This window comes from Toxorhynchites rutilus, chromosome 2 (genome assembly GCF_029784135.1).
Source record: "Toxorhynchites rutilus septentrionalis strain SRP chromosome 2, ASM2978413v1, whole genome shotgun sequence".
Classification (NCBI taxonomy): Eukaryota; Metazoa; Arthropoda; class Insecta; order Diptera; family Culicidae; genus Toxorhynchites; species Toxorhynchites rutilus.
Genome location: NC_073745.1, coordinates 92,365,696 through 92,381,362, shown reverse-complemented (window position 1 = coordinate 92,381,362; position 15,667 = coordinate 92,365,696). Strand labels below are relative to the sequence as shown.

Genomic DNA, 15,667 nt, shown 5'->3' with positions numbered 1-15,667 from the left:
GGAGGAGTGTCAAACTACCACAGAAACATCCATTGCCAAATTCCTTTTGCTCGATTAGTTCTCGAGTTATGCAGAAATTTGTGCTTCATTTGTATGGCAGCCTCTCCTGAAAGAGGGGGGAGGAGTGTCGAACCACCATAGAAACGTTTATCGATCCCTAAAACCTCTATATACCACGTTTCATTCAATTTGCTTAATTAGTTCTCGAGTTATTCAGAAATTTGTGTTTCATTTGTATGGTAGAAAACCCACCGCCATCCCCCTCTTCTTTCTTGTAGCCTTCGTCACCCCGTGAACGTTGCGTTTCTTGTACGGCTTGCTTCCTAGTTCTTTCGTCATGATGGTGTGGGCGGTGTCCCGATCGACACATCCAGATCAGCTGCGGTCTTCCGGATCGAGTGGTTCATGTTTCGACGAACCCGCACTCTCACCACCTTGATGGCTGCTGGCTTCCTCGCCGAACGCGGCCGCCCGGATCTCGCACGGTCCTTGGCCGAGCCCGTCCCACGGTACCGACGGATGGTGATATAGATGAAATTCCGCTTCACCTCGTGGGATTTCAATGACCGGAATATGTCACCGAGTCGCTCATCTCTCGCAAACAACTTTACTACGATGTCGCGGTACGACTCCATCGTGCGCGGTAAATAAACAACAAATGACAGCAAAGCCGTGCGCGTCGTTTAGCCTATCTATGAGGCTAAAACTGACACCAGTTACACAGAATGCACAAGGTGTGCATCTACACATGATGAAACACCCTGTACTTCAAGAATCCCAACCGCGGCCAACCGCTCACAACGATGATAAGGTCAGATCGCTTCGGAAAGACGACAATGCTGTTTTTTTTTGGACAGCGACATGTAATCTGGTAGACCTCTTGAAACTCAGTAAAACAATTAATAGTGAACGTTACCGAAAGTGTTGCTTTGGAAAGAGCTGTATTTTTTACGCTCACTAAAGCTCGGTCGAACTTTGCTTTGAATTGGATCAGACCGTATCAGACCACACCGTTATGTGGAGATTGGTTGTGTATGATCGAATCACACGTTCGTATTGATTTTATGCGTTATTGTAAAAATAACGGTGGCGAGGAAATAAATGTGTAATCACCTCGGTCCGAACTGTATCTAGCACGAGAAGAATATTCGCTACGTGTATTATCAATAAGGACACAAATCTCGTGTATTGTTCCCGCGAAAACAAGAATGAATCTTAGATACCCCATCTTCAACTGCTTCTACAAGAGCACTCAAACCCATTGGTCATCGTTTCAAGACCACCATTCGGGTTATTTTAAAAGTTTTCAATGCATACTCAAATAATATTCGAAGTAATCAAAAGTTATTTTTCATTTTTTGTTGTTGTAAGAGAGCTTCTGAATTAAGAAGTGTGTTCAAATTTATTGGTGTAATGAAGATGATTTTTAGAATTATAAAGGCTTTCTCAGACTCTCAGACTTTCTTATTTCATTCACTAGGTCTTAAGAAAGGCCATTTGGAAAGCCTCGCTGCCGCTGCCATTTAGCAGAATGACTGATAAATCGTGAAAGACTAATTGATTACTTTTCCAAATCGATCAATTAGTTATCGTGAATTCAAGCATTGTTTTCGGGTTAAAAGTGACGGCAAAATGTAGTGCAATTCAAACCGGATGTGAAGAAGACATAAGAGTTGCGTTCTTCGGAAGAAAATTGAAGGGGAAAATGCTTTGCGACAGTGGTTGCTATCGACACCGCCATCCTAATACACCGATTCGGTTCGGATTTTCTGTTGCCGTTCTGAGTGTTCTTTGGAGCATTGTTTTTGGTAGCGTTGAGAGTGTAATTTTGCTAAGCTAAGAGATACAGAAAACCTACTGGGCTATTCAGTAAGCTCATTGTTTCAGTATCGCTCTAGACAGCGAGCAATCAACAGTAGAGTAATGCGGGGCAAAGGTGCGCATTGGCCATTTTGAAGCAAACGAGCATAAAATTCCGACAACAGTGTAGTCGTTTGATACATTATTACACCAGCAGCTCACACATATAAAAAAAAGATACATTTCATGAAAGTGGCAAAAAGTTATGAGGTAAAAAGAGTTTTGCAATGTTTTGATCTAATTTTTTCAGTTTTGGAGATGACGATTTACTTACCTACAATAACTGGAAAGTTCGAAACTACACGGTCAAGGAAACCTTCATTCTATAGTAGATGATAGTGCGTATTCGTTTTTGTGAAAAAGTTCAAGAGCTTTTCTAAAAATTCGATAAGTTCAAAAATTGCTTGTGGGACAAAGGTGCGCAGTGGCTGTGGAGTAAAAGCTCGCATGTTTTCAACAATTTTTTTACGGGACCCACAAGAAGAAACCCGATTTGAAGAAATGCACTCCAGAAATGCTCAAATGGCCCGACAGAGGCTTCGGGAGGGTCTCGAAGTGTTGGATTGCGGCAGACCTCGGTATTTCTGAATCGATAGTGATTTATGATTTGAATATTCTTTTATTGACATTTCTACTTCTGCTGGAATGTGTCAGCGAGCACCTAGTGCGGTTTAGATAGGTATTTACGAGTGAGCAGTCTGAGGATCTGCAGGCCACTGGACAAAGTTTTCTGTGGTATGACTCTCAAAGATTTACGGCGCATGGCGTTCGATTTTTCGGAAGCCAACAACCTCCAGCACGAATTCAACAAAGTTGCAAAACTAGCAGGAAGAGATTGGGCTTCTAGCTTCATGTGGAAACACCGTCTGTCTCTTCGAACCCCACAACAACGCAACGAAGCAACAGCGCTCCAAGGCAAAGCATCGGAATCCTCAAAACCGAAATCCAAGATGAGGAATAAAAATAAACAATTGCTTAAAAATAATTTAAAATGAATTTCAAATGAAAAATGTTTTTATTCAATTCAATAACGGTTATGTTTCGTTTATGTTTATGTTTTCACAATGAACTTAAAATCAATATTGTTTTTTTTTCAACAATGAGTTTCAAATAAATCAAGTGAAGGTAACTATGTATTTATAAGCTTGATCTATATAAATCAGAATGTTTTGGGGTCCGTTCCTCACGATTTAACTCAAGAACGGAGACACGGATTTAAACAATCAGTTTCAGGATTGATGCGTCTTAGTCTGCATCAGGTTTATATGTCAAAAAAGAAATTATATACCGCGAGTATAGATTACGTACATAAAAATAATTTCTGTGGGAACTTGAGTGTTCGAAATGATTTTCAGGAGGCGATCTGGCGTAGTGGTAACATCCATACCTCTCACGCTAAGGGTCATGAGTTCAATTCTCACTCCCGACATTCTTCCAAAAAAATGGAAGTAACAGTGACGAACCTGCCAAAAAGTGTTGAAAGTCACTATAATTCAGAAAAAAAATCGAAATGATCTATATCAATATATCAATTGAGGGTGGGACGAAGTTCGCTGGGTCAGATAGTTTGTTAATAAAAACGAATTCTGTTTCAAATGATGGACATTTTCGGATATCTTATATTGTCAGTCTCCCGAATCTTCAAGTCTTCCCAAAAATTTCCACGTGGTATGTTCGACTATAACACCCATCCTTCCTCACCCATAAAGAAAAACACAGAACACCCCCTTCCTGCCTGCTGGACGGCGCCTACACTCTCTAGTAATGATGCTTCTCCCGCTTCTGATGATAAAGCATTTATTTTTGGTATAAGTTATCTCAGAAGTTCAATTCAATAAGTGTGCACCTTTGCCCCGTACGGTGCGCACCTTTGCCCCCACTATGGGGCAAAGGTGCGCATTTGTCTTTTTGTATACAAATAGGTATTTGTCCAATTACAAACACAACTCGAGAAATGCTTGTACTGCGTTTCGAAGGTAATACAATTTGGTAAACAAACGGAATTTTATTTGCTTTTATTTCAAGAGTTATTGGACGCCAACAGTTAGGTGCGCACCTTTGCCCCGCATTACTCTACATGTCAATTATGAGAGATAATTCGAAAATCAGCTCAAATTAGCTTTTTATTACTTCACCGTGCCCCTCAATCAGTGAAAGCATCCATTCATAGGTCATTATCAGGGATACCACATGTTTGTACCAAAGAATGCCATTCTTGATTTTCTATAGCCTTTACTTCTCGCCGGCTACAATTTCATAGTCTTACATCAACAATGCGTTGACGTGGCCCCTCTGAAAAAAAGGTAAGTAAGGCTGATCTAATATGGCTCAATGAATGACCCAATTTACGCACAATATTTATTTATATTCAATCCTAATGTAAATTACCTCAGTTGCAGTTGAACACTTGAGGACTGCTCGTATTTGACTGATGTCCTATTCACTGAGGTTGTGGAACGAATCCTACAACAAGAACAAGACGTACGTTTACTGAACTCTTTACTGGGCTGTAGGGTGCGTAGGAAGAATTCTCCCTATCGTACTGGCAATGTGTCAACCACGATAAATCCGATGTGTGGGGGTCATCTCCTCAAGGGTAAATTCTTGATCTGTCGAAGTACCCGGAAATTCAAAGACGTCATTTTCATTGCTCGACTTTTGAAACGATTCCTCAGCTTTTTTAAAGGAAAACAATTAACGTATTCACTCAACTCAGATAATTTCCGTAGATATCTCTAAAAAAATATCGTTTCGGTACATTGTCTGTTTTAGGTGCTGTGCGGTTAACAGTTCTGAAAATGAGTGCTACCAACGCGGCGCGGGAAGTCACACAGGTCACAGAAGGGAAAAGGGAGATGAAACGTTCTAATTCCGTAACAAATGAGGGTTCCATAAATTGACACATGCATTTTAAATGCTGCATCGGTGCGCAGAATATAACGGTGTTTTGAAAAGAGGCCATGTAACATTAATGGCACACGTGGTAAACGTTGGAGAAATGTTACGAGTTTCAGTTCAGAATCAGTGTCCGCATTTTCAGTGTTGTTCATCAATTGCACAAAAAAGGGTTAATTTTGCAGACCCCTGTCAGATGGTTATTCAATTTGGTTGACAATTTCCTGAATCATACGCATTATTTACTTATAAGAAATGGATTTATTAAGAAGTGTTATATGATTATATCGTGGCGATTAATTCCAACTTTCCCTTCCTACAATTCACAGCTACAGCAAGCAGGTGAAGGCGTACTACTACTACGACCGGTACACCCGCAAATCCCAGTGGGAGCATCCGATTGACGTGCTGTACCGCCAGAAGGTGGTGGATGCGCGCAAGGCGCTCTCTCTTGATCGATCAGACTCGACATCGCTAGCGGATTCGGGCTTCCGCAGCCTGAAATCGGCCACCAGCAACAACAGCAACAACAGCAGTGGTAGCGGAAGTGGTGGTAGTGGCGGAAGTGGATGCGATAAGTGCGAGATTGGTTCTCCGTTGCCGGCCGGAGGAACAAGTGCAGCTGAAGTTGATGATTGTGGAGTGGGAGAAGTTGTGGTGGACTCGCAGAAATTTGATCAACAAAAGCAACAACAGGGGCAGCAAAATTTTGTTGACGAACAAACGGGATCCGGATCGGGATCAGTGGAATCCGATCGAGAAGAAAGCGTGAAAGAGGCTACTGACGTGAGGAAGGAGGAGTCCGAAAACGATAGGGAAATTGAGGTGGAAGAAATTGATGTTGAGGAAGAGGCAGGAATCGAGGCAGAAGAAAGTGACGATTCAAACAAGGAGAATAATAGCCAAAGGTTAACGAGTGGCCGATTGGAACCGATGGTTGCGAGTACGATGGCAGTGCCGTCGAAGATATCGTTCAATTTGGGCTCCAGTATGAGAGACCGATCGGAGAACAGCACCTCGCGAGGATCATTCCAGGGTTTTACAATCACAGGCACGGGTTCACAGTTTTTGAAATCCGCCAAAAAACCTGAATTTGAAAGCTTTGAGTTCGGGAAGAAGGAAGAGGTCAAGGGTATTTTAAGGGACTCCAGTCTAACGTATATAAGAAACAAAGGAACTCCAAATGAGGATTCTTCGGATGAAAGGAAGAGTGTACGATTCGATATCGATTTGAATGCCGAACTGAAAGCTAATAAACTCGAAGGGGTTCGGGATGACTCATTGATTAACTTCGAAGAGCTAGCGGAAGGTTACGATAATGATGCCGAAGAGGAGGAAGAGGAGGACGAGGGAGAAGGTGAAGAGGAAGTGGTAGAGGGTTCCGAGAAGAAATCCTCATCATCGACGGAGACATCCGAGGAAGATTCTGATGCGAGTGAGGAAATTGATAGCAAGGCGGAAGTGGTTAAGGAAACCACAATGCGAAGATTCTCAGTTGAGAGGGTTAGTGATGATTCGATTCGGCAACTTAAAGATTCCATTGCCGATGAGAAAATGAGATATAAGACTAAGCTGGAGGATGAGTTGAAGAATCTTAGAATATTAGAGGAAGCCAATGTTCAGAACGAACTGGCGAAGGAAAGGAACCTATTCGAGGAGCAATTGACAGTTGAAAGAGAAAAAATTAAGGAGCAACATGAAAAAAATATTGCAGAAATCAAGGAGTTCTACCAAGTAAAACTTAATGAGATGAAGGCTGATTATGAGGAAGAAAACGAAAAGGAGTATAGAGTATACAGGGAGACATTGCAGGAGGAGTTCGACAGACGTGTGAAAGAAGTGACGGATGAACATAGGGCGACAATGGCAACTTTACAAAAGAATCACGATGAGATCGTGGAAGAGCTGGAACGTGATTTGAAAATGGAAGAAGAATTGATCAAAAAAGAGCATGCCACAAATTCGACTGAAATGAAAATAAAATTGGCACACGAGTTGGATGTTGAAAGGCAGCGTATGAGGGAAACTGGCGAGGATCGTCTGTACGAGAAGATTCGATGTGAGAAGCGACTTCTGGAGGACAAGTACAAATGTTTGAAAGAGAAATACACCCGACTGAAAACAGATGTGAGGATTTCACTCGAGCGACGCAAAAAACGTCGTGAACAGCAGCAGCAAAGTTTGCTGAGCAACAGTTATGAAACGGATGACCGAACCCATTCGAGGCCAACGCCACAGTATCACTACGAGAGTAAAACCAACACGGCTGGACCGCCCTCGGTTATGATGAATTCAGAGAAGTCCTCCATAAGCACACCGCCTCCGTCAGCTGCATCGAAGCGTTTCCTCGCGAAGGGTAACTATTTGCTGGAGAACAAAAACAAACTTTTACACTTCAACGGAAATAATCATCAACAGGTGGTAGCTGCTTCTGCACCAGCGGAACCCCGCAAACCTTTCATTCTGAATAACAACCGCCTCCAGAATGCTGAGGATACCAGTCACAGTGAGGCAACATACTCCAAGAACTACTTCCAAATCCGTAACATATTCGCGAACATTCGCGATGAGAATTTTAGTTCCGATTCGGAGTTTGATAAAAACCACGACAAGAACAGTGTTCCCATGTCGCGCCAAAAGAGGAAACTCTTCACCAAAACTAAATCCGCTTCCACATCAAAGCTTAATTCCTCGAAGCATGACCGCGAGCGTCCTTGTACTCCGGTTGAGAATCTGAGGATTCAACTAAAAAAATTGGAGGAGCTCGAAGATCAAATCCCCGAATGTAACATCGATACGCCTTACCACTTGCGGTATCCGTTTAGTGATCTCGAGAACAATGGGGGAAGCACCGAGTTGGACTTCTTCAAGCATCGCATCCTCCTCGAGCGGGACTCGGTGGTACGTGCCAAGGAATCGTTGCGTGCGCAGAAGAATCTCTTCAAATCCAAACAGCGGGACATCTCGATCAAACATACGATGAAGAACAAACATACGATGGATCAGATTTTTAATGTAAGTTCCGTCGTTTGGTGGGGCACCGAATGATTAATCAAATACTTTTGTTTGTTTTTACAGGAGGAGAAAGAGTTGACCGAAATGGAGGTATCGCTCCATCGTACAAGGGCACTGCTGGGAGAGAAGGTGATTCGATTGCGTCATCTCGAACGCTCGCTGCAAAAGCTGTCCGAAAAGGAACGCCCAGCGCTGCCGGAGAATATTCCAATAAACATGAAACCCAAAGAAACACTGAGTGACCTTTCATCTTATTCGAGTTCCGGTTTCAGTAGCACTGATGTGCCCACAGAACACGGCAACATGCGTCATCCATTCAGTGCGAACGAGTCAGCTGAAACGTTAAAGTGTTTGGAGCATCTGTACAGCGAGATTCAAGACATCTGGAATATCCTGAGTAAGTGGCGAATGCTACATTTTGATCAGCGTGCAGTCACTAACCGTTGTTTATCGTTACTTGTAGATCCGCAACATCAAGCCAGCAGCTACGAGGAGCTAGATTATTTGAACAATCCTTCACAGCACTTCTGCGATATCGTGATGTCACCCAAACCAGGAACACCGAATGCTGCCCCCCATCAGATGCAACAACATCAGCTACATCAGCATCAGTACACTGCGAATCTGCTTGAGAAGACGCGCGATCTCAAGAATTGGCTGCGACAGGCAAAGTCTGAGCATGAACACCTCAAGAAGAAGTCATTTGGGTAAGGTTATTGTCGTTTCCACTGATTCAAGATGCACCCGAGCCCAGGTCCCACATGATTCTTTCGTAGTTCTCTAATTGATACTATCTTTTCTCGGACTGAGATGAAAACTGGACATTCATAGTGATGCCTAGGATCAACGTAAAAACCATTATCCTGAAAGTTTGGCCTTTTTTTCTTCATTTGTTTTTTTTTGTATTTTTCATTGTTGAGATTCCGCTGCCTTGAACCCCTGAGTCTTTCTCTACTGCGATATTTTAATGGATTCAAATCCTGTGAAATTTTCTACTGTATATTTCGTGTCCTATTGGCCTCTGACGACATCGATAATGGAACTCAATACACGAGATCAAGTCATGTGATCACCAGGTTTTAGAGCGGGTGGCAGCTAAAATTTTGGAATTTGTTTCCAAAGCTGCCAAAAAAAAAAAAGACAAACATACTTGAATAAGATCTGATTGATTGGAATTGAACATACATTGCCTATCGTTGAAAAAAAGTGATTATTTTTAAACGAACCGTAATCGGCGGTCCGGCGGATGATGTTTTTGTTGAAGCGAGATCAAAATTTTCTTGTAGCATTCGTTCTGCTACAGTAGTCAAGCCAGAGGGCTTGAACCATGGCTTAGAAATACCTCTCACGGAAATGATAAGTACAGCATCTTGAAATCAAACTTATGTTTAAACATATATTTTATGTTCGAAGATGCAGTAGAGCTATCCATGGCATAGGATCGATTGTTTCCGGGAATGAGCGTTTTCGAACGAGGGAAGTAACCATTTTTCGGTTTTTTTATCAATCAGCCTAATTGGGATTTGTGTTTCAGTGTATTCCGGGGCTCTTATCTTCATGTCTTGTCTTATTGTGACTTTTCTCAATGTTTAGCAGATGTACTGGTGAGACCAGTTGAACTTTTTTTTGCGAAATTCCGTTGGCTCAGTGAATTTATTGTTGTTGAAGGCACGAGAAAGAGAACGAAGTCCTTTTGCGTCCCTAAGTTTGCCTGGTCTTACACTACCATGCTTGCGAGTAGTTGTTGGGGACCTTAGGAAATGGTAAACAGTCAAGGCCGTAATATTTTCGCATTTAGAAACATTTCTTTCTTCGACAGCATTTTGAGCAAATCTGAACAAACACAAACAAAACAAAAAATACTAGTGGAAAGAGGAGAGAGAGTTTACACATACACATTCTCATTTCTCTCAGAACTCGTTTGTTGTTGAGCATAGAGGCCTCGGAAAAATTCCAAAATTTTAGTTGCTACCCGTTATTGCGTACATATAGTGAGGAAAATTCGTTTAAACGCAAGCTAATTTTTGTTGGAAGTCCTAAGACAAGCGATCATAAATTTGTCTTCACAACTATATTCGATTGGTCGTGGGGTGTATAGTTTTGACTAGTGATGAAACGGATAGTAGTTTGGACGGATACAGGATATCCGACAAGCTTCTAAGCTCCAATTATAATAGGTATCACTATGAAAAAAAATATTACAATGGGCAGTTACAATTACCTTATAAATTTGATCATTACCAATAAATATTCCTGGTTGTCTTAGTATAGAGGGTACACATTACCACAAATCAAATTAAACGAAGAAAAAGAGACGAAGCTGAATAAAACCTTACACGTGAAGCTCACGACACCTTTCGGGATTTTTTTTTCAAAAAGATAGTCAGCGTCACGTTCAGTAAAAAATCCCATTGCTAATAAAATCAACTGTATATTTCAAATTAATCGCAACAACGTTTCTTACGTTTGGTGGTCATTAAACTCTAAGTAGTACCCCCAATTGACAAGGTTTACTAGAGTTTATCATTCAGCTCCTTGCAGTAGTGTTTACAGTGAACGACTGTTCTCTGAAGCCTGATGTACGAAGCGAAGTGTAATCGGTCGGTTAAGAAAATCATTATAAAAGTCATAGTCTTGATGGATTAATGCTATGAGTGAATATTAATTTAATTTTGAAAAAAAATCTGACAAATCATTGTGTTAATGAGTAATTATTGATTTTTTATCAATATCCGGTATACGGCTGAATAGTAGTTCACTATCCGGTATCCGGCCGGATAGTTACCGGATATCCGTTTCATCTCTAGTTTAGACCTACAATAATTTAATTTGAAAACTTTGTACACCTTTAATAGGGGGCAAAATATCATTTTGAGGAGTGAAATTCGTTTGAACGCACACAATTGAATCTAAGCGACTGACGCACCTATGACACCAAAAACCTTGGCAATCTGTCATTTCAATTTTGTTGTTGTGTTAGTACGCAAAACATTTGTTGGTGCTGGCAATTTGTTGATCTGAAGTGAAAAATGCCGAAAAAAAGATATTTGAGTGAATCAGAACAAAGAGTTGTTCGTGAACTGAAAAACTGGTATGAGTAACCGGGAAATAGGAAGGAGAATGAACAGATCTGAAACATCGATTCGAAATGTGCTGAAGAAAGGTGAAATATATGACGTTAAGAAGAAAGAATACCAAAATAAGCAATCCTGACAGGAATCGAATTCTGGAGCTGCCCAGAACTGGAAAGTTCAATGCATCGAAAATAAAGAAGGAACTTGCATTCTCGATTACCAAGAAGCGAATTTTACTCCAGCACATGGCAGGGCGAAATGAAAGAGGTACCGTTGTATTTTAGGATGAAAAGAAGTTCCATGGTACCATTTACCAAAGATTATATGCTTGAAGATTTCAGTTTTGAGCAAGACAATGCAGCTATCCATGTCAGTAAGAGAAGTATGCAATGGTTTTAGGAGCATCATCACGTGCTGACGTGCCGGCCAGTCTAAGACATCAAGATCTTAGACTGGCCAGCACGTAGTCCAGACCTCAATCCAATTGAGAACCTTTGAAGAATTCATGCACGACGTGTGCACAGCGGTGGAAGTCAGTATGGAACAGTTCGGAAAACTAGAAGCTTCTCTCCTGGAGGTCCATCGCTGCAGCAATGCTTGAAAATCTCGTTAATTCCATGCCGAACAGAATTTTCGAAACTATTCGCAAAAACGGCAAGCAAACTAAATATTGACTATTGTTTTTCCTTTAAATGTTAATTATTCATTGTTTTCATTAATAAAAACTATAGTGCGTTCAAACGAATTTCCTCTCTCAAAACCTATTTTTATTTCTTATTCAGCCAAATCAGAACGTAGAATTGGAAGCAATACTGTAATAAACTATGATTTAGGAGGGGCCAACGTTTGCAATTGCACTAGAGATGGGCAAACCAGTTCACTTTGATGAACGGTTCACTCACTAACCGTTCATCTAAGTGAATCAGTTCTTTCGCTCTTTCGTTCAGCGGTATTAAGAACAATATAGAATGTTAGCTAGAACCCAACATCAATATACAGCTATTAATTGATATTGTTGGATTGGATAGTGTACGAATGGGATTTTTATTTTTGAAATTTAGTGGGGAAAGATAAGCTGCTTCTTCTTTGAAAGTTGCAAACTGTATGAGAAAAGAGGTTTATCGGTCGACAAAAGTTTATATAATAATTTGATGCGCACCAAATATGTGCAATTTTTCATATTCTCTTTTTGGACAACACACAGGTTCCATGTAAGATCATATTTCATAATGTTCATTCAGGGAAAAAAATCAGCAGCGATCTTCACTAACAATCAATCATACAAACAATCACGATAACACGTACACGCAATAAGCCAAACAATGAATTGAAAGCAACGAAAAAACGTTTTTCTCAACATGCCCTCACTATAAGATTTTATGTTTACCTAATCCATGAATCGCCCCAGCTTCCCCCAGATTTTTTTCTGATAATCAGGAAATATATGAATGTTACGCGGAATTGAAAAAATACATGAAATTGAAAATATATAGTTTTGCTTTTAAAACTACGAAAATCTAATTTAATGTTTAACCCAAAATTGAGTATACATTAACACAATAAACCCTGCGTTACATGCATTTTGCTCATAAATAATATTATTTTATTTTCCTTACAAGCATTCTCGTTATATTTATCCATTCCGTCCATCGCAAATCAGTACAGCTGCACTCGTTAGTTCGCAAACAGTTCGCCCGCAAATACTTCGTTCTCAAACAGTTTGTTCCCAAACAGTTCACTCTCAATCAGTTCTTTCCCATACTGTTCACTCGCAAACAGTTCGTTCTGAACCAGTTCGTTCACAAACAGTTCACTCTCAAACAGTTCACTCGCAAATCGTTCTTTCGGAATCAGTTCGTTCAGAAACCGTTCGCTCGCAATCAGTTCCTGGGGAGAACTACCGTTCTTTGAAAAAGAACGACCGTTCGTTCACTCTTTTCGGCGAACTAGTTCTTTCGTACCGTTCGTGAACGGTTTGCCCATCTCTAAATTGCACACTATGTCTCGGTGGTCTATGACAGCACTGGTTTCACATTAGTTTTGATAATCCGGTATTTGATGCTCAGGATTATCTGGTTCGACTTCCGTATTTTTCCCAAGATATTGAAAAAAAAATCAACTTTCTCTATTGTTTGCCCAGCTACCACGAAAATGGAAAGATTTGGTCTTGCTGACGCTAATGCTGATAACTATGGTGGAGGAATGTTTGGCTTGGTCATTGGGCTTACTTATATTTCAACATTCAAAGTCTTACTTCATTCAGCGAGTAGCCAACAGCTTTTTTTTAAGACAACGAGGGTAAGTAAACGGTGGTGGTTCTATGCTGACGAAAAAACTTGAGACCTAAACAAAACAAAATTTAGGCTTTTTATTTTGTGTTGCGAAAAACTCTTTAACCAAAAACGTCGTCCTAATTTGAAGTTTGTTAACGGTTGTGTGAAAACGTTGTGAACGTTGAAAACGTGTGAAAACAAGATGTGAATGAACTGCAAAGTTTGAAGTCTCTTAAAAACAAAGAAGAAATATAGTGATATTTCTTCTTTGTTTTTAAGAGACTTCAAACTTTGCAGTTCATTCACCTCTTGTTTCCATAATAGCATGAGAGAATAATCAATATTAAGTTCTCTTCCGCGACGTTGTATGTGAATCGCATTTTTGTTGCAACAATGCTTTGCTATTCAGTGAAGATGAATACATCGTAGTAGTCGGTGATGGAGATGTCATTTCAACGATGTTTTGATACTAAATTTGGTAGACGTTCAAAGTATTTGAGTTTTGTTACAAAGTTCTTCTTCTTGGATGGCACTAACGTTCCAGTGGAACTTTTGCCTTCTCAACGTAGCATTACTTGCGCTATTTTTATTTTTTACTTGGTTGAGATTTCTATGCCGAATAACACGCCTTGAATATACTCTGGAGTGGCAAGGTCTAGAATACGCGTGACCACAGTGCAAACCGGAAGAATTTTCTTTGACGAAAAATCCCCCGACCAGAATGGGAATCGAACCCGAACCCCCGGCATGATAATGTGGGACGCTAACAACTCGGCCACGGGAGCCACATTGTTACAAGGTTGGGGTACTCAAATCTACTGAATATATCGAGCATGATAGTTGTTCATCCTTCCGGCACAAATTTTGAGTACTGTCTAAACCGATAAGATGAGGTAGATATTGTAGCTGGCTTTCAACTTGATGAAAGAGATTACTTTTTTTTGAAATTAACAAGAAAGGCATTTCAAATAAATTCCACACTACATTGATTGACAAGTCATATACTAAATTTGGCCGAGAAAAGAATCATGTTTGAATCTTGGAATATTCAAAGTTATTAGTTATCCATTATTAGTTTTTCTTAGTTTGGGACTAAACTCATTGATACGTTTGATCGAAATAAGAAAGTATCCTTTGCAAAAGTCTTGTTATTTGAAGTTCGATGCTAATGGTGATAACAGATCAGAAAAAAAATCTACCATGTATGACATCTAACCACAAAAAAAGAAAGTAACTTTAAAAAAAACCCTCTCATACCATACATGTACTACTACAATATAGTGTGATATTAAATTTTAGATAACTTGAATGTTAGTAGTTTGATTGAAGTCGTTAAATTTAAATTTCAAAATGATGCAAGGTAAATCGTAAAAAAACATTATTCAAGCATGAAGATTTTGTGTTGTGGACAGGAAACGTAAACACATAGTTTTTATTCGCGAAAACAATTATCACATTAAATCTAATCATATAAATTCGATCATTACTTGAATTATTCTTGAGTCAAAGTCAGTTCAATAATTAATAAATTTAAAAAAAATAGGGAATCAAACCATTTTTTTAACGGTAATAATATCTGTGATTTTTCATCCTAGTAGCGGTAAATTGTGGTAGTGTGTAACGAACGTTCAAATCCATCCATATTGTGAATATCACGCATTTATTTTGTGTTTTATAGAAACATCATGTGAACAATGTTTTTCATAAACCTCACCTCTTAGTTGTGGTGTGACGTGTTTCGTATGATACAATATATCTACTGAGGATGGAAGATAGAGTTAGAAATACAAAATATATAACGATTATTATAGGAACAAGCATTATAAAACTAGGTTTGTCACGTAGCGTTTAAAGTAGACTGGAGAATGGAATGCACAAACAAAGAACCGCGATAGATCCGCAAAATTGTTGTCGAAGGATTTTTTAAAACACGGAAATATGGATACCACGATGGTGATTATTTTATCGTTCAAAAATAGAATACATATAATCAAAAGATAATAGATATTCAAAATACGACAAACAGAGCGACTTTAATATTGCCGCGCGTTCAACTCGAACATAGAAGACTTTCTCGAGAATGTAACTTTTTTAATGCGAATCCCAAAAACGGCTTCTTGATTCAAATCCATTCTACCGAATCGTTACTATCTAAATTTGTACCTATTCTCAACGACTCGTAATCATTTTATTTGCCTCCAACAATTACAGAACATTATCCCAGACCAAACTTATTAATATGTAATGGAGAAATTAAGAGAAATTAAAATGATAAAAAATGCAAGAGTCCATTTGAAGAACCGAGCTGGATTGAACAAGATTAAATCTGATTGAGATTAGAAATATTTGGATGTAATCCATGAAAAAAGGAAAAAAACAGATGTTTTAAAAGGTAAGACTCTAATACTAATAAACACAATTCAGTTTCAAAAGGCATTGTTACAAGATAAAGTGTCGTAGTGTTTCGATTTATGAAAGAAATTTCCGTTATAACGAATGCACGTCATTTTCAAATTTCGCCGATTTTCACCAGAATGGTGGTTGAGGAAA

At 39.6% G+C, this 15,667-nt stretch overlaps 1 protein-coding gene across 3 annotated transcripts in view; it reads left to right on the top strand.

The window, feature by feature from the left end:
- LOC129765400 (centrosomal protein of 164 kDa) overlaps window positions 1-15,579 on the top strand; it is a 51,829-nt gene extending 36,250 nt beyond the window's left edge. For all 3 annotated transcript variants that reach the window (XM_055765689.1, XM_055765688.1, XM_055765686.1), the window contains exons 4-6: window positions 5,085-7,770; window positions 7,834-8,167; window positions 8,234-15,579. In XM_055765689.1, the coding sequence (XP_055621664.1) occupies window positions 5,085-7,770; window positions 7,834-8,167; window positions 8,234-8,481 (3,268 nt within the window). In that variant the 3' untranslated portion in view covers window positions 8,482-15,579. The remainder of the gene's footprint in view (window positions 1-5,084; window positions 7,771-7,833; window positions 8,168-8,233) is intronic.
- Window positions 15,580-15,667: the final 88 nt, after the last annotated feature.